Source organism: Poecilia formosa, unplaced genomic scaffold (assembly GCF_000485575.1).
Source record: "Poecilia formosa unplaced genomic scaffold, Poecilia_formosa-5.1.2 Scaffold505, whole genome shotgun sequence".
NCBI lineage: Eukaryota > Metazoa > Chordata > Actinopteri > Cyprinodontiformes > Poeciliidae > Poecilia > Poecilia formosa.
The window spans coordinates 255,947-274,016 of NW_006800444.1; the positions used below are offsets into that span (position 1 = coordinate 255,947).

The 18,070-nt window shown below is 36.2% G+C and overlaps 2 protein-coding genes and 1 long non-coding RNA gene across 5 annotated transcripts; 1 reads left to right on the forward strand and 2 right to left on the reverse strand.

Moving 5' to 3' along the window:
• Positions 1-2,388: 2,388 nt before the first annotated feature.
• LOC107834022 (uncharacterized) lies at positions 2,389-4,310 on the forward strand. The gene is made up of 2 exons (XR_001659807.1): positions 2,389-2,717; positions 2,856-4,310. It is a non-coding gene; the product is annotated as an uncharacterized LOC107834022 (long non-coding RNA).
• Positions 4,311-4,416: 106 nt separating this feature from the next.
• On the reverse strand, positions 4,417-12,363 carry timmdc1 (translocase of inner mitochondrial membrane domain containing 1). Its single transcript, XM_007579049.2, has 8 exons — positions 12,041-12,363; positions 10,244-10,521; positions 9,247-9,412; positions 8,934-9,022; positions 7,846-7,913; positions 7,621-7,699; positions 5,334-5,444; positions 4,417-5,206 (listed from the first exon to the last, which is right to left on the reverse strand). The coding sequence occupies exons 2-8, from the start codon at positions 10,468-10,470 to the stop codon at positions 5,056-5,058; spliced, it is 891 nt and encodes a 296-aa protein (XP_007579111.1). The 5' UTR covers positions 10,471-10,521; positions 12,041-12,363; the 3' UTR covers positions 4,417-5,055.
• A 762-nt stretch (positions 12,364-13,125) lies between these two features.
• On the reverse strand, positions 13,126-17,592 carry poglut1 (protein O-glucosyltransferase 1). 3 transcript variants are annotated; one of them, XM_007579050.2, is made up of 11 exons: positions 17,464-17,592; positions 16,662-16,752; positions 16,417-16,560; positions 16,154-16,289; positions 15,960-16,081; positions 15,050-15,109; positions 14,764-14,863; positions 14,627-14,685; positions 14,379-14,546; positions 14,231-14,287; positions 13,126-14,147 (listed from the first exon to the last, which is right to left on the reverse strand). In XM_007579050.2, exons 1-11 carry the CDS (start codon positions 17,525-17,527, stop codon positions 13,991-13,993), a joined length of 1,158 nt encoding a protein of 385 aa, XP_007579112.1. In that variant the 5' UTR covers positions 17,528-17,592; the 3' UTR covers positions 13,126-13,990. The 3 variants fall into 3 exon arrangements, with proteins under 3 accessions (XP_007579112.1, XP_007579114.1, XP_007579113.1); XM_007579052.2 differs by having other exon boundaries at positions 17,425-17,514; XM_007579051.2 differs by lacking the exon at positions 17,464-17,592 and adding an exon at positions 17,288-17,306.
• Positions 17,593-18,070: the final 478 nt, after the last annotated feature.

Genomic DNA, 18,070 nt, shown 5'->3' on the forward strand with positions numbered 1-18,070 from the left:
AAAAAAAGTAACCGCAAGTATCTCTGCTCTTCTTTTGTTTTAATTTCTCTTGCCTTTTATTTCTTTTGCCTTAATGTCATTATCTTTATTTTTTAGCCCCACGCCTTGTTTATTCTTTTATGTAACTAGGCTGCAATGTTCTTTGTACCTCTACGAGTCTTTGTATACTGTTTGTTATCATCATTTAATTAAAAAAAAAAAAAAAAAGTTCTGAGATCTCAGGAAGTCATCCGCTTAGGTCAGCGCTAACCAATCGGAACGCGTCTTACATCGCTCGTCCTTAAGCCCCGCCCAGAATGTTCATGTGAGATTAGCAAGCAAATAAAGTTGTGTTTCATCAAGAAACGTTGAGTTCAACCAAAAAAACAGGAGTTTCAAAAAAAACTTGGACTCAACCAAAAACTTGTGTATGGAAGCCCATTTCTGCCATGAAAGAAAAAATAAGACCAACAGGAAGTCATAATTTTGACTTTCGAAGTCATAATTATGAGATTCAAAGTCAGATGACTTTGAAAGTCGAAATTATGACTATGAATCTGTGGAGTGGAAACTAAACCAAAATACCTGATACAATGTTGTTTTTACAGTGTAACATTTGATTTAGACGTTTGGTTTTGTCCTGACAGGAGGAACCACACAATAATATATAGCGATTCTTACAACAGTGACTTTTCATATTTTCTTCTATATGATCCTACAAAACTTTATTAGTTGAAACTAAACCAAAATATAAATATAACCAGCACACATGCAAAAGTTTTATAGTATTTCTGTAAAGATTTGTGCACCAGGCTTGAAACAGAAACACACCATCTTGTAAATGAAATTGTGAGAATGTTATGTTACAGTTGTGTAACTTTATTTACCCTCATATTTCTGGGTAGAAAACAGTTTGTGTCAGACGTCTGTATTTGCTTCATCCACATTTACAAGAACATAAGATTCGCATTAGACAGAGAAATTCAAACAGATGTGATCAGCATGGGGCACATTCACAGCTGATCAGTGCAAACTCGTAAACATTGAGCAGGTTTATGATTCAAAGACAACTTGAATGAAAATATAATTATGAATTCTGCTTTTGGAGCCAGCAGTTTCGACTGTATATCATAATATTTAATTGTTGCTGAAAACACGATGGTGACAAAAAGTTGGACTCCAAATCCACTCATTGGTTATTTCAACATCTTTGGAAAGTTTTCAATCAACAGGTTGATGCAAACTTGACATCTCAATTCAAATTGTGGGACATTTCAACACAAATGCAGAGAACCTTTATTTCTTGTAGTTTCTGGTCATTATGGTTTACAGAAAATGAAAACCCAAATATTCAGTCTCAGAAATGTTACAACATTACATTAGATTAATAAAAAAAGAGAGATTCTAAACAGAAAACAAAGTATTTTAATTTCAATGCCTCCATAGTCGGTTACATGAATTACTGCATCAATGCGGCGTAGCATGAAGAAGATCGTATTTTGTGAAATTCAAAGTTCCCACAAGTCTGAACCGGAAGTGATGGGCGCCATGTTAGGCAAACACATACGTAAGGCATAGATCAGGGGTGTCAAACTCATTTTGGTTTAGGGGCCGCAGACAGCTTAATCTGATCTGCAGGGGGCCACACAAGTAAACTCATTGCAAGATTAAATAGAACCAATAAAAGTGGACTTGTTGTTGATTTTTATATTAAACGAATTTCACTTTTACAAAATATATTATGAATAATCTCAGTTTTTAAGAAAGGTATCTGCAATTTCAACAATACTTTTACTCAGTTAAGCATTTATTTAAGTGCATTATGCATAAGAACTGATCTCAGTGATTGTACAATGTTGCAAAACATTTATTCACAGTTTTTGGAACTTAAAAACACTGTCCTGCATCACAAAATACAACAGACAAAAATTAAGAAAAGATTTAAAATCAATTTTCAACATCTGGGAAGCAATTTGAACAAATTATCTGGCTTCACACATTTGAAATCCTAAGTGTCAGCTGTTTTAAACAGACATTTGATTAAGTACATTTGTTGATGCATAAAATGCATACATATAGAAAAACTTGCACACATAACATGTATGTATGTTAGCATGCACGAGAAATATGAGGTTGCCAGGGCCAAAATAAAAAGCTGGTAAACCGATAGAATCGAACTTGTTTACAGAACCTGAAGCTCAGTGCTGCCATCTGCTGTTAGTTCCGCTGCAGTGTTGCATCATGTTGTGTGCTCTGAATAAAACACAGCGCCCCTCGTGGACAGTATAGGAACTGCAGATTTTCAATTAAACGAAGTATATGTTTTTTCATGAATAATGATAATGCATTTAGCCCACGGGCTGGACTAAATCGTTCGGCGGGGGCCGTACGTTTGACACCCCTGGCATAGATGAACCATGGCTTCCAGACCAACAGAAAATAAATATTTTAACACTCTTGACCAATAAGTGAGAGAAACAAAATGGCTGCTGTCAGGATCAACCTACATAAGACAGAGAATCAATGTTTAAATGAATTTGTGAAACTCTTCAGGTGAATAACCAGGTTCATGTGACTGGTACATGTAGCAACACACACGTAGGCTACATGTCTGTCTTAGCTAGCAGATAAAAGCTACACTAGCTAAGATAATCTTGCTAGTTCGTGCTGGAGTAAATATCACAAATATTTATCTTAGTATAACACAGAGGTGAGTACTCTATAATTGTCTAATAGTTGTAATGTACTTATATTGTTTGTAAGTTAGATAGGAATGAAGCGAGAGCTAGTTCTAAGCTTGTGGCTCCATAGCGACTGCCTACTAAGATGGCTGCCAGAAGTGTGACGTTACATGAGAGCTACGTATTAAAGCCCAGGTTTCCTTGACAATGGCCTTCAGGTCATCTGCACTGCTCCTGTTGATAATACTCCTATGGGGTTCAGGTCAGATCAATTCACCAATCGATCAATTAACTGAAAGGTTATTGAAGCAGGTTTTGGTATGCTGGGCAGTGTGGGCCTGCTGGAAAATTAAATCAGCATCTCCATAACGTTTTTCAGCAGAAGGAAGCCTGAAGAGCTCTGGAATGTCCTGGTAGATGTCCGAGTTGACTTCAGAAAACCCAGTGGACCAGAACCAGTAGATGATCCGGCACCCAGTTTGTCACCGGCTGTAGAAACGTCACACTTGGCTTCAAAACTCTTGATGCGTCGACTCCAGGTGAAGCTTCTTAGGTGGATTAGTTGGTGGCACACCTTCTCTTTTTTAACCACACTTTATTCTTCCACTCAACTTTCTACAATAAGATGGATGTCAGCACTTTGTGAACAACTAGCTTCTTTAGCAACAAACTTTTCCGACCGCTACAAGAGAAAAGCCATCACTATCTACAATAACTCTTTGAAGAATCGGAATTAATACGAGTTACAGTAACATTTAATTTCCTCTTGTGATCAATAAAGTACTTTTGAATTTTATTTTACCTCCCTAACTGTAGAAATAACACATATTACAAATCCATATAATCCTTAAAATAAATTGGTTGAGTCACCATAATTTATGTCCCAAGTCATCAAGAGCAGAATAAAAACACAATAAAGTTGCGATAAAATGGGATTTTCTACACTTTTTGCTGCATTAAAAGCATTTTAAGACTTCAAAATAATTTTAAACCAAAGGTGCAAATTAATTTTTTCATTAGAAAGCAAATGCATAAACAAGTATGAAGTTCCAGAGAGCCACCACCAGAGGGCGCTCATTGCTAATTTATCAACAATATCTGCTGTTGCTACTTTTTGCTATTTTTCCCTCAGAAGTTCTTAAAAATACAAGGTTTAAAATGAAGTAGTGGTGAAAACTATGCAAAGAATCGTGTTTTTTTAACAGTGAATGTTTAACTGTCACTATAATCCTAACATACAAAGAAGTGAAAACATTTTCCCATCTATAGGAGATGTAAATAAACAAATACCTGCTGTGTGAAGGATTTACGTCAACATCTCTGTCCAGATGAAGCTTTAAACATCGTACCGCCGCCACATCAGGGGCCACAGCTGCTGATTAGTCGCATCTTGTTTACACCAGGGGCCGAAGATTTGTGTGACCTATTTGCTAAAAAAGCCCAGGAGGCAGAGAAAAGCAAACTGCGAAAACATGACTTTACAAAGGTTTTAAAAAGGAAAGAAGACAAAACGAATGTTTCAGGAAAAGCTGCGTATTGTTTAAAGACAGATTAATCAGTAATATGATGATTGATGAGCTAAATTTAATTTAAAAGTATAAGAAATTAATTTGTCCATTTTTTAAATCTAAAAGAAGCTATTATGACATTTAAAAAGGCTGAAAAACACAATAAATCTATCATTATTCATTATTTTTTGGTTTTAAATATCTAAAATACTGCCAAACTGTTGGTTGATATTTAACTACTTCATCCACAGTTTTCACTTTGCATCGTTTTAGCAGTTATGAGGCGAAGTGAAGCTGATCACCAACTACAAGAAGTTATTAAGGAAAATATTTAAAATAAACAAGAAATTCTAAATATATTCCCAAATGGATTCTTGCTAATAAAAAGTCATGGCACACGGTTGTAGGAAAGATCAGAGTTTTGACTTTTACTGATCTAACATGAGGAGAGCAAGGTACTAAAAGGTGATGCTATACTTTCCAAATATATTAAAGGAAAGTTGAGTGGAAGGAAAACATGAAACAACGAATGTTTTGTGAAGCAAAGAGTTTCAAGCACAAACTTTAAGACCTCAAACTGTTTTTAAAAATAAATAAGATTCTCACAGTATTAAAAATAATTTATTAAGATTGAAAAGTAAATATATTCATTTACTTTTGAATTTTGTTGGACGTTTCTTAGTTCCTATGATTAATTACAGCAGTGGATGTCAAGGATTTTTAAACCATAATGTTCTTTTTGTTTTTACACTGGACAGCGAGTTTTCCATGGTGATTCTTCAAATCGAGAGTCCAGGCAACCTTTGACCCCTTCACTGAGAACATGTCCGACATTTAGAGTTGAAACTACCAGGAAGTACTGGTACTTCCTGGTAGCAGCCAATCGGCTACTGTGATTGGCTGCTTGAGTTTTTGTCATTGTTGCGCGGTAAACTGAGCAGCTCCTCGATCTTCTCCAGGTCCTTATTGGTTTCTTCTGGCTGAACGCTGATGTTCAAACTATCGATCAGCTCATCGGTCAGCTGCAGACGAGCCGACCTGATCGGATCAACACAGAGAACACAGGATTAGGGTTTCACACACATGTGAAGTCAACCTACTGGGCCTGAGACAAACACACAAATATTCACGCATATCCTCTCCTATGTGTGAATATTTTTCTTACCATTCTGCGAGTTTGAGTTCGTAAAGCTCTCGTCGTTCTCGCCGCCTCCGCTCTCTAAAGGTTTCTCCTGTCAGAGACTGCAGGCCGATGACCATGGCGCCCACAGGAATCCTGTGGAGAGACAAATTTTAAGATATGGTGAATTATGATACGGTGTGTGTTTGTAGAAAATAAATAAAAGGAAACTCAGTGCTAAAAGGGCAGAATTATGTATTTTCCAGCCACATTGTATCTTTTTATCTGTGTTGCATTCAGTTTTTATAAAGATGTTATACATATCAAACATGACTTAAAAGAAATTCTACTTCCTGATTTAACATTTTGAAATTGGGCCTCTGTCTCTTTAAGAACTCCTGCTCTTTCTGAACTCATCACAACCCTTTAATGTTTTTTTTTTACTAGCGCTTCACTGATAAGTAGCGACTGTAACGAGCTCAACAGATGTTCCACCAGGTGTTTGCTAATTGCTGCTGACTAGTCTGAAGGAGCTGAGTGGGGGAGGAGCTACACCTCGAAGGCGGGGCTAAATCCAACCAGGCGTTTTCACAGCTGAATGGTTGCCATGGAGATTATAGGATTTCTCAAACATGCATAAAAGAATCAAAGCAACATTCTAGGAAATAACATTGAAACATGATGTAAAGCTGAAAAAACAAAGAACATTTTTACATATTACTGCCCCTTTAAGAGACCTGTTTTACTGTTTCCTTTCCGTTTAAACCAAAACAATGTAAAATCACATTTTAGAACAATGAATTTGAAATGAACATTTCATTATAAGAGTAAATAAACACCCAGGCTTCTCATTTCACCTCTCCTTCTTCTCCACCATTAATGTCGGGAGCTTTAAGCGGAGCTCTGGAGCATCATGATGCGATGCAGTCGGCTACCTCCCATCACTACTCTGCCTCGTTTCCACCTCACCTACTTCACATCAAACGCTCCAGGTGGCTGCCCGCTCAGGCACAGAGAGCCCAGGACGCAGCAGTCCAGAGCCAACACAACAACAACTACAAACAATCCATCCTCCGGTTAAACCTTTAAATCACAACCTGCTTCACCCCGAGTGAAGTCAGCAACAAAAATGTAAATCAGAAGATGGGAGTGAAGGAGGAAACGGTAATGGTGTCCATGTTGAGGGGGCAGCTGATGCTTTGGCTGGCGTTTTTTACTCTAGTACCCAAAAAAATATGGCCAACTGCGGTGCAGATGAGTCCCTCTGGCAGCGGGAGCAGACATGGAGGCAGAGCTGCAGCTGGGCGGCAGAGGGCTGCCGAGGGGCGCAGCTGGCTGCCAGAGCGCCGTCTGTTCTCAAGCAAAAACTGTTCACAAGCATGAGTGGAAATACGACAAGTAAGCACAGGGATAAAAACTCTCGCTGCGTCTCCGTTACGAGTATTTGTCTGAGAACAGTTTTCAGTTGAAGTGCTGCCGTTAAATAAAAAATGAAATTAAATGTGATAAGTTATTAAAAATAATGACAGCGTCGGATATAAACAGTTACATGAGATTTTCAGAGGAAACATTGAGGCGCTGAAGCGACAAGTCCCGCCTACTTTTGGCGTTTGGGGAAATTATAGTCGGCCATTTTACAGAAGAGCATTGGATTCAACTCAACTTTTTATAAACTGCGACAAAAAACATCATAATCCAACCACTTCCTGTTGTCTTCTTTGTCGTTTCTGCCAGTAGTAACATCCTGATGTTGATCACATGACTTGTGTGATGCAAAAAAGAGTTGACTATTACAATACGGCTATAGAATAAAATAGAAAATAATATATTTAATTGATCTCAAGGGGAAATTGCTTTATAGTGCAGAGAATATCTAAGTTGTAAAGTTTTGTTTTAGTGTGTTTTTATCAGCAATTAGTGCACACAGAATAAATATTGCATTCCAACAAATTAATGCAAAATAACCAGATAAGAAAAATAACAGCAACAGAAATAACATAAAATAAAAAAGGAATAAAGACAAAACAGAACATAATCAAATTGTGTCTCAGCAAAAACAATTAAATTGAGTCGTTAAAGAAGAAAAAATAATTAAAAGTCTGATGGTTTCCTGTGGTGCATTTTAATAAAATGAGTCAAATTTGGCAAGTTTCCTTTGAGTAAATTTATTTTTTTATGGTAAATAGAAACACAGCTACAGTTTTTTCTTGCTGGTCGTTTGAGGAATCACATTTTAACGTCTACAGACTGAATTATTTGTCCTTTCTTCTTCTTTGTGTCGCGTTAAAAACACTGAATCCTTCATCGATGTGAAACGAGAAGCGGCTCTTACCCTAGCGCGGCTCCGATGACGCTCCCAGCCACCAGGCCTCTCAGGCCCAGGTTCAGCCTGAAGAGGCCGACCGTGACAGCTGCGCACAGAGAGAGAGAGTTTCATCATCAGTCACCGCCTGATTTACTTAAACGCTCAGTGATGTAAAAACTGATTTCAGTATGACGTCATGTAACAGTGGAAGGTTTTATTTTGACATTAGGTCAGATAAACGGAGCAACTCACCTCCAGCTGCAACGTAATTACTGACAGCGTCTTTGTTCCTGTACACAGCCAGGCCGGTGCTGACGGAGCTACAGCAGAGAGGAGTGAACAGAGTCACAAACTGAACACAAAAAGCAACAAATGTGTAATATAAACTCTCAATTTGTTAGTTTTCCTCATTATTCATCACACAGCATCTTGATAAAGCCTTTACAACTCTTGAATTTTTCAGTATTTTATCGCAATACAACAAAAAACGCATTTTACTGTAATTTTTATGTAGCAGTTTTCAGGAAAAGGGTGAAGTATGTAGAAAAATTGCTTGTAATTTTCATTACGATAAATTGTCCTAAATGTTATTGCGATAAACAATAATGTCATTTTGAGACTATTTTAAGAAACTATAATGCTAATAATAATGTAAAAACATGTCGTCAAAGATAAACTTTAAATTCTAATGAATATTCAACACTGGAAGACATTTTAAATATCCAAAATAAAGAAACAAAACAACAAATAAAACAAGAACTATAATAATAAACAGTACAGTTTCAATAGGCTCTCGCAGCGCTTAGCTGCTCGGGCCTAATAATAATAAACAGTACAGTTTCAATAGGCTCTCGCAGCGCTTAGCTGCTCGGGCCTAATGAGTTTTAAAGTCTCTGTAAACAAAATTGTCCTTCAAAAAAACAACCGAGACTAAAGCAGCAGACTGAAAACTTTTATCACCCAGCTTTTAGAAAAAGAAAAGAACAATAAATCATGCAAATGGGAATTATGGACATTATTCTAATTTATTATGCAATGAATTAATTTATCACGACAGGCCTACTTTGTTTCATTTAGAGATGCTCTAATTGTTCTTGTTTGATTTTTTTATTTTATTTCAACCAGCAACCATTTATTATCTACATAATTAATATAATTGATTGTTTTCTCAATAAAATTCTTTGAAGTTTGTAAAAACATCAACTTTTTCCAGGCAGATTTTAATAAACACTTCCGTAGCTGAATCAGGGGAAGCGTCCTGCAGGATTTAATTAAAAATCGATTTCCTTCCTTGTGAATTAACCCTCAGGTGTCATAAATGATCCACTTATTCTGCTCACCTGAACAAAGTGACGATAACAGAGACTCTCCAGCTCCATCGCCAGCCGTACCGTAGGAAACCTCGGATCGCTGCGTTGTGAGCGGAGCGCTAAGAGGAAACACAACAACGATGCTTTTATTTTTTACTCCTCTCACTGCAAAAATCAGAGATTATGACATCTTAAAAATACACTTTCTTATTAATCTTACAGCAATTTCCTGGAAAAATCATGTGGGAAAGGTGAGAAATTCATAAAATATCCCTTAAAGCTAAATTCAGACGATCAAAACCGATTAGTAGGACAGTTCACACTCCAATGAGGATTCACTTACGACTGCTTCCACGCGACTCATATACATCTCCGCCTGGCTGATCTGGATGTATCGCTGCCTGGCGAGGCGCGCGGCTGGCAGGCCGCCGTACAGGAAGCCGGTGAAAGCTCCCAGAATGCCGCACTTCATCACGGTCATTACTTCCTCTGAGGGTCTCTGCATCTCACTACAATCAGAAAAAAACAAGAAAAAAATCAACCAGAACTGAATCGATTAATCGCGATTAATCAATTATTGAAATAATCAACTAGTTTAGTAATCGATTAATTGCTAAATAGAGAATAGAGTTAAAAATGCATTTTGCTCAAAAATACATCACATTCAGAACAGAAGTTATAAAAGGAAATATATATACATTTAGTATTAAAGACAAAAACATATTTGTTTGTAAATCTGTTTCACCCAAAACTACTTGGTTCAAATTCACTAAAGAAATGAGAGCAATACTTCAAAGAGATGACATGTTTGTTTATTTACATCTTTTAATGCATTTCTAACATTTTTAAAAGGATTTATGAAAAATCTGCAGCATATTACAAGAGTTGAAGGAAGGACACAAGGAATCAAATAAGGAAGGAAAGGCAACGTGAAGGATGCAAAAAAATCAGAAGGGAAGTTTGAAAGAAAGATAGAGGGATGTAGGAAAGAAGGAAAAGAATAAAAGATACCAGAAAGAAAAGGAGGACAAGACAGGAAGCAGGAAGAACATGAGAAACAAAGGAAGGAAGAAAGGAGAACTATGACTTGTACAGCATAGAAAAGATGGTGGCAGCATCATGATGAATAATTTTAAACAGCAGAGTTATAATCCTGAACAAGTCTTTGTGTTTTTCTGCATAACCCACAAATATGTTCAGTGTGTTTCTTTGAAAACCCTGCTATGATTAATTTATGATTATGAATTCCCCCCCCAAAAAAAGAGTCCCGTCCATTTAAATAAAGCTAAACAGACGATAAAACCACAAAATAATCAAACTGAGGGTGAAAACAGACTGACTCTCGATCAAAGATGTCCTTGATGCGCTGCCATCCTGTGTCTGGAAATTCTGGCTTCCCGATGTTCTTTGGCAGAGAGCCGGCTGCAGGACTAGTGGAGGAAGAGGAGGAGGAGGAGGAGGGCATCTGCCCAGCAGCCACATCAGCTGCATCCACCCTGGGGAGCAGAAAGCAGAAGAAGCGAGGCATGGCGGTCTGGACGAGGCCCTGGAACGGGCCTGTGCTCATCAGGCCCCGGAGGCTGGAGTCTGTCTGAGCAGGACGAGGCTCGTTCTCTGGCTGCAGCAGAGAAAGAAACACTCAGTTACGCAACGAGAACAAGTTTAAATGAGAGCAGAGAACATGAAAAATCTTAAATGTGTCCAAGCCTAGTGGCGGAAGTGGAGAGTAAATGGATATTTTACACATTAGTGCTTATTAATGCAGCTTTAATATTCAGTGGTTCAATATTATTTGCTACTTTCTGCAGGGTTACACCAAGAATAACATTACTCAGCTGCACATTTCTCATAAATTATGGTATTTTATATTTGTCTATCATATAAAATCCCAGAAAAATGCATTAAAGTTTGTGATTGTGACTTGGAAAAAATAAGGGAAAATAAGATAACAAAAAACTATTTTATTGCTTAAAATTTTAAATAAACTAATCAGAAAGCCAGATCTGTGCTAAAAAAAAGTGATTAATTAATAAATGGAGTAAATTTAGGTAAAAAAAAAAAAATCTAAACTTTTGAGATCTCAAAACTTTTCTAGAAAAACAACTTAATTTCTTCAAAATGTTCAGAAATTGTGAATGTTTTTCTTGAAATTTTCAGAAATTAATCTAGAAATTTCTGATTTTTTTTCTAGCAAATTTTCAACTTTTAAAACTAATAAATTTTCACATTTTTTACAAAGAAAATTCTGATCTCAAAATTTGAGCTTTTTTCAAGCAAATTTTCAAGTTTTTCTAAAAAGATTTTTAAGATCTTCTAGCAAATTTTGGCCTTTTCAAACTCAGAAATGTTTCCATTTCTTCCCCTCAAAATATCTGCGATTAACATTAAACTTTGAATTTTTCTCAAGCTAATTTTGATTAATCTCAAAATTTCTGAGTTTTTTCTAGCAAATTTTCCACTTTTCAGATTCAGAAATGTTGCATTTTTTTCAAGAAACTTTTTTTTTATTCCCAGCAGCTGTTAATCTGTAACCATTACTGCTCCTAACAAACTCTAAAAGTCTTTACATTCCAAGGTTACTCCTTAATTTCTCCAATTTATTGTACTCTTATTTATGGAAAAATACAGTTTGTACACTTTTGAAATTGACTCTTCCCAGTTGCACATTTCTCTTACTATATAGTATTTTATCAACTGTACAGTAATATTGTCCATAAGTGGTACGTTTGCCTTTATTGTACAGTCTTTTATTAATTTATTTGACCTTAGTTTGAATATGCATCCTTCTATTTACCTTCATTTCACTACTGGTACGCCTGAATTTTCCCAATGTGGGGCAATAAATTATATTTCTATTCTACCACTACATAAAAATGAACCGCTACGGTTAAGAAAAATAAATCCACTTTTAGTCTAAATACATTTTAAATCTCATTTTGCACTTCAGTATATGTTCACCTTCGTGTTTCTCTTGTCTAGCTAGCTACAGTAGCAGTTTCTAATCAATACCTGCGTCAGGTCAAACTGCTACATGAGAAAAACGTTACATTATCCTGTATAGCAAAGTCAAAACACAATTTGTCTTTACAAACAAAAATATAAATGTTTTAATTCATAACTTTTTATAAGTCACTTACATAGTATAGCCAATTGCTCTGCTAAGCTATCGGTGTGGGGTGCTAGCTTCCCATTAGCTTCATACATGAAGGTTAAGATGCGGCCGCGGAGGGATTCAGCAGCAGGAAAATGTGGGTCTTATTTACTGGAGACGTCCGGAAAACACGAACATGATTGACAGTATTTCTCTTCTCACATGTGTCCTTCTGACGGTCATCCCACATTGACTTTCTGAAAGCACACCTACTACTGCAGCAACACAACCTCTAACTCTGGCTCAAGAAAAATGCAGAGCGGAGACAGTGACCGGAGAGACGCGCCCCCTGGTGGCCAGAGTGGTAAACGAATCACTACCGCAGCAACACCGAGGCAACGCTGCCAAAATATAAAATATTATAGTATTTTAGTCTAGTTTTTAATTAACATTTCTTACTAAACTTACAATTAAACAAAACTAACTTTTAAGCAAGATATAGGAACTTGCGTTATGTAAATGATCCCTTTATATTAATGAGAAAGTATCAGTTTCATTCCTTTATTTCACATTTTTCCCATACAAGTGCAATAATTTCCCAGTACTGATTTTGTCACAAATATTAAGGAATTATTGACTTAAAATAATTTTTTATATCTTTCTGAAAAGTTACTTTAAAGTCAGTTTCTTTTTTATTTCAAGTGTATTAAGATATCTAGATAAAAATAGTCTGTAAAATACTGCGTTTTTTCAGTGCAAGTAGCATAGATACACAGCAATTATGTTTACAATATCCTCTTTAAATAATGTTGAGTTTACTCATCAAAACAAATCATGAGAAAAAATTATTGGCCATTTGACTAATTTAAAAATATTAATAGAGCACTGGACATCACTTAAAAATGTTTATGTCATGATACAATTTTCAAAATAGAGGATAGGAAAATGTGATTTTTTTAAAGTGATTGCAGATTGGTTGAAATTTTATTTTGCCTAAAAAAATAAAATGAAATGCAAAATGATTTTTTACACCAATCTAAACAGTTACCTAGCCAAACACTTATTATTTATACGTGTTTTATATATATATATATATATATATATATAAATAAATAAGATGAGCAAAGTTGGTTTGAAAGTTGTTTTTCAAATTTTATTGTAATAAAAGAAACTTTGAAACTAACCATGATTATGCTCAGACAATGATTAGAGCATCTTTGGTCAATTCTGATCACAAATTAGCCATAATGTGCAACAAATTCACAAACGGAAAAAACCAAACGTGTGTCTAGCTGACAGGACAGTACAAATACTACAACATATTCAGTAAAATCCTGGTAAACGCCAACCTGATACTGTTTATTATCAAAAAGAAAAACATGAAATGTGTAAAAAAATGCACATATGGAAACTATTGCTATCGTTTGGCACTTTGTGTGAAAGGAAACACTATTCAAGTTCTAAAAACCTGCCAAAAATAGCAGCTAGATTCATTTAAAAAAATAATTAACAGTCTGCTTGAAACCTTCCATTTTTCCACCTTTAAGTATTTTTGATTACAAGAAAGAAACAAAACACTGAAGATCACGACAATGTGAATCCTGGTGGCGGCAGCATTATGCAGATAATGTTTTGAGATGAATACTGATAGAAACCTCGTTGAGATCAAGTACTTCTTCCTGTTTACAGTTCGTTTTCGTCTCTAAACTGTTTTATTTTCTAAGAAACTTTGAGCTGTGGCTACAGAAATATGCTGCACAAATAAACTTGATTTAAAAATCTAGAAAGTGATTTTTGACAGAAAATTATCTCAGATACTGGAGATGTGCAAGCCCTCTAGTGGCCGATTAGAGAACTGTCTAAAAAATACATGAAAGATCTGGACCAAGTTTTGAAACCGTGATTTTGAACCCAAAAATGAGAATCAATAAAAATAAAAATAGAATAAAAAATTCGTACCACAGAAAATACATTCATAATTGTTGATTCTCCTTCATTAAAGCTCCGTTTTGATGGGTTTCTGGACAATCTGTTTGTAGTTGCTCCTCCGTTTGGGTTTGTAGGTGAGCAGCTGGCTGAACTCGGTCAGGAGTTTCTCCCAGTAACACGTGATTTCTCCCATTTGAAGGTGGTTCAGGATGAACTCCTGACCTCTGTCAAGAGAAAAGTTGCTGATATCTTTGGATTTCATTTATTCAATTAGACCCACCTGTAGTTCTCAAACGTTTTCAATTACCTGGAGGCGATCTCTTGTGCGACAGAATCATTTTCTTTGACAAACTGAAGCAGCTCTCTGCAAACACAGGATGTGACATCACCATTAAAGGGAGTTTTACTGTATTTGTGTCTCTTTTCCCATTAATATCCATAAAATAACAAGCTACCTGACGTCAGATAAGTTCTGTTTGACCGGGACGTAGTGGACCCAGGGTTTGAGCTGAGGGTAGAAAAACTCCTGCCACTCGTCGCCCACATGAAACACCAACGAGCCGCAGAGGAAGAGATGCTTGAGGCGAAAACTCGCCGCCACACCCCGGAAGTTAAATAAATATCTAACAGGACACACCGAACAGTCCATTCAGACAAGTAATTCAGTGATTATAATATTTATACGCTTAAAAAAGATGCTTACTTGTATTTACAGTGATCAACCAGAGGGATTTCTTTAGCTGGAGGTCTGCCCAGTGTGTCCTAAAAGACAGAAAATTAAAGGGTAAACGGTAGATCTTAACGCAGAGGCGATGGGTTCGGTGTGGCTGCGTGTCGGACCTTTTCGGACCTCCAGGCCTGGTTCTTGGTGTACTCAGCATCCACCAGATCTGGAGCTTCTCTGGACAGAAGGATGAGTGGGTCACGCTCAGCGCTGGTTCTACAGAAAGGAAAAAGAAAAAAAATCACAAGACGACTTAGATATCTTTTCTTTCCATGTTAAAAATCACAAACTTCTCTGGATTTTATTTTATAAAAACAAACATATATCTTTACTGGACTAATTTAAACACGCTCCTGCAGAAACCATGAAGCATCCTGGATGTAGTAACTAAATATTCCTTACCTGGAGCCTCTGAAGAATCCTCTGGCCTCTTTCTTCTTCCAAGGCCACTGAGCTGCAGACCTAAACATCAGAATCACTTTTCATGTTGCATCTCAGGAAAATGAACAAAAAAACACAGTTTGCTTCCAAAAGGACCAGAATTATTCTGCAGCTGCTCTCGTTTCTCTGAGTTTTAAATAAGAACATTACTGACACCTAGTGGCCAATATGAGGCACAACCGACCTACAGGAACCTAAAATAAATTCAAATATAATTTATATTTAAAGTATTTTAAGTAGATGAGGTGTGAAAATGAACGACAATAGTCCTGACATGATAACATTTTTTTGCTTGTGATAAATTGTCCCAGAAGTTATTTCAATTGTTGTTTTGAGACCATTTTTAAGTAAAATAATGTCACAACAATGAAAGAATGCATAATCAAAGATCAGTAACTTTAAATTCTAATCAACATTTAACTCTGGAACTGGAAAACATTTTAAATATCCAAAATAAATAAACAAAACAACAAATAAAATGAATTATGAAGTCTCTGTAAACAAAACTCTCCTTTAAAGAAAAAGAAAAACAACAAATCATATAAATAGAAATTATTGAGCCCTTTTAAACTTATTATGAATAAATGAGTGAATGTTGTGTGAATCGCTTAATAAACTCAATAAAAATACATGATATTTACCTTTTATCATTTCATCTGTTTAATTAATTTATTGTTTATTGCTACAGGTCTAAAATTCAACAATACTACAAATACATTTTACTCTTTTTTTTTGCACAAAATAGTTTTATGTATATTTACAACCTTGAAAAGGTTTGAGAGTAAAACTGCATTTGCAAGGTTGTTTTATGTAATTTCAACAGACTCAGGCTAAAAAAAATAACTTTATATTAAAAAGTGTTTTATCGTACTTTTTCAGCTCGTCCCTCATCAGATCCCATCTGCCCAGTCCGGTGGGGTATATGGGCCACACGGCGGGCCCGCCTTCCCAAAATGTCCACGCCGGGTACATGATGTCCTGGTAGTCTGGCGTCTAAAAACAAAACATGTTTAATTCACAAACGCTTCGGCGTCTTCAAACGACAAACACTGGCCAGATGCTGACCTTACTGAACGAGAAGACGGGCAGAATCGGTTGAACCCAGTTGGGCACCTGAGGGTAATCTCTCACATTCACCACCATCTCCACGTCAGGCAGCCTGTCAACAACCTCCAGGATGAAATGCTCCACTCCACTGCACCTAAAACACACAAGAAACCAGATTTACCGAAACTAAAGTTACCTAATTTAACTTGCCTAAATCCAGACTTAGGCAATCTGGTTTCTAACACAGTATTTATGTGAATAAACAGACACTTTTCATGCACCTTGCAGGGAACATGCAGTTGTGCTCCCGGTACAGCTTGTGTCCGATGACCTGGTAGTGGGTGCCCACACCTTTCTGAACCGTGGTTGCCATGACATCCTGAGAGATTCCCCTCTCAAACGGCTTCAGGTCATGATGGAGGACGCTGAGATGCAAGTTAGGATTTAAAAAAGAAAAAAGAAAACACACCACATATTTTATACATTTCCTTTATTTATAAATCTATATTCAGTTGAAGATACTCACCCAAGATGGCAGCTGCAGTTAACAGGGTTGCATGTTTTGTATCCTTTAACAGCTTCTGACACCTTTTCTTGTATTTCCTTCCACGTGTTATCTAAAAAAAAAAAAAAAAAAAAAGAAATTTGAGGCCGATGTTGTCAGTTTCCACTTGAACTTTTGTATTCTTGTTTTGTGATCTCCCAGATGCGCATGTTTGCCATGTTACATCAACTGAGTCAACTAGAGGAAAAACATATCGACCAGCCACCACATACTATAAAACTTTAGAATATTCAAAGATATGTTTTCAAACTGCTGATATTTTTAATTCCTACACTTTGAACTCATCTCAAAAGAGATAAACATGAGTACAAACCAGATCAGTTTGAGGGAAGTTCGTATATATTTGTGCTTTTCCTAACAAATTAAAACTCCAATTATTCTACATGTAAAAACGGAACCTTACAACATTTTTCCTCCTTTTGAGGACAGACTCTTAATTTCTCTCTTTTTCTAGACTAAAATAGATCCAGTTTGAATGAAAAGTAAACTAAAATCGACAGGCATCGATGTATCAAATCTATTCAGAACCTTAACACATCTTAAGTAAGTACTACAAAGCAATACAGATAAATTTGTAGTGGAAATACTCGCTGTAAACTTGGCAACAAAGTTGCTCGAGCAGCTAGCTTCCAGCCAGCTAGCTTCCTATGCTAATTGATCGATGACTCCGTCATCAAAAGTTATCGCGAGGCGCCGCAACGAGATTAAATGAGACTGTCCAAACCTTTTGTCTGTCTTTACGGTAACTTTAAATCCGTCTTACCAGCCGAACATAAGCCACAAACTTGAAGCAGCAACAGAAAGCCCCAAAGAAACCAGCGCTCCATTTCCCGCTATCCTCCAGCTCTGTCTGAGAACAAAGCAGCAATCTGCGCTCTGCTAGTTCTGCCTGGGTTACGGTTCAGAAGTGACAAAATAAAACGGACATTTTATTCAAGCTAAATTTTTGGTTTATTTTAGTTTTGGTTTTAATCTCTTTCATTCATTTATTTTTAATCCATTGTGATTCCTTGTTTTGTTTTTGCCCTTTAAGATCTAAAGATATAAATCAAATCTATTATTATTAAATCACTCAATCATTAAACAAATGTTATAATTTATTTTTAATAGACAATTTATATTAATTTAGTCCCTTTTAAGCCTCTATAGATTTTAATTGACTCCTTAAATTCTTTTTAAAGAGAATTGCTGTGTATTCTTTTTCACCAGATCAGTTCAGATTTATTCAAGTCCTGAATGTTGGTTTCCCAAATTAAGAGAAACTAAAAAATGAAAAAGTAAACAGAATAACGTGCAAAAAAAAAAGAAAAAAGAAAAAGAAGACAGATCTAAATTGATGCACTTTAGGAAGAGAAGAGTACAGCAGTTAT

Bases quoted from the DNA above. Each gene is read 5' to 3' on its own strand.
- timmdc1 (XM_007579049.2), bottom strand. From the start codon at position 10,470: ATGAGCACAGGCCCGTTCCAGGGCCTCGTCCAGACCGCCATGCCTCGC. The intron at 9,023-9,246 runs GTAAGTGAATCC...GTTTCCTCTTAG, and splicing joins TGAGTCGCGTGGAAGCAGTC to CGCTCCGCTCACAACGCAGC. The intron at 7,914-8,933 runs GTGAGCAGAATA...TCTCTGCTGTAG, and splicing joins GTTATCGTCACTTTGTTCAG to CTCCGTCAGCACCGGCCTGG.
- poglut1 (XM_007579050.2), bottom strand. From the start codon at position 17,527: ATGGAGCGCTGGTTTCTTTGGGGCTTTCTGTTGCTGCTTCAAGTTTGT. The intron at 16,753-17,463 runs GTAAGACGGATT...TTTTTTTTTTAG, and splicing joins TTGTGGCTTATGTTCGGCTG to ATAACACGTGGAAGGAAATA. The intron at 14,288-14,378 runs GTAGCTTGTTAT...CTGTGTTTGCAG, and splicing joins CAGAACTTATCTGACGTCAG to AGAGCTGCTTCAGTTTGTCA.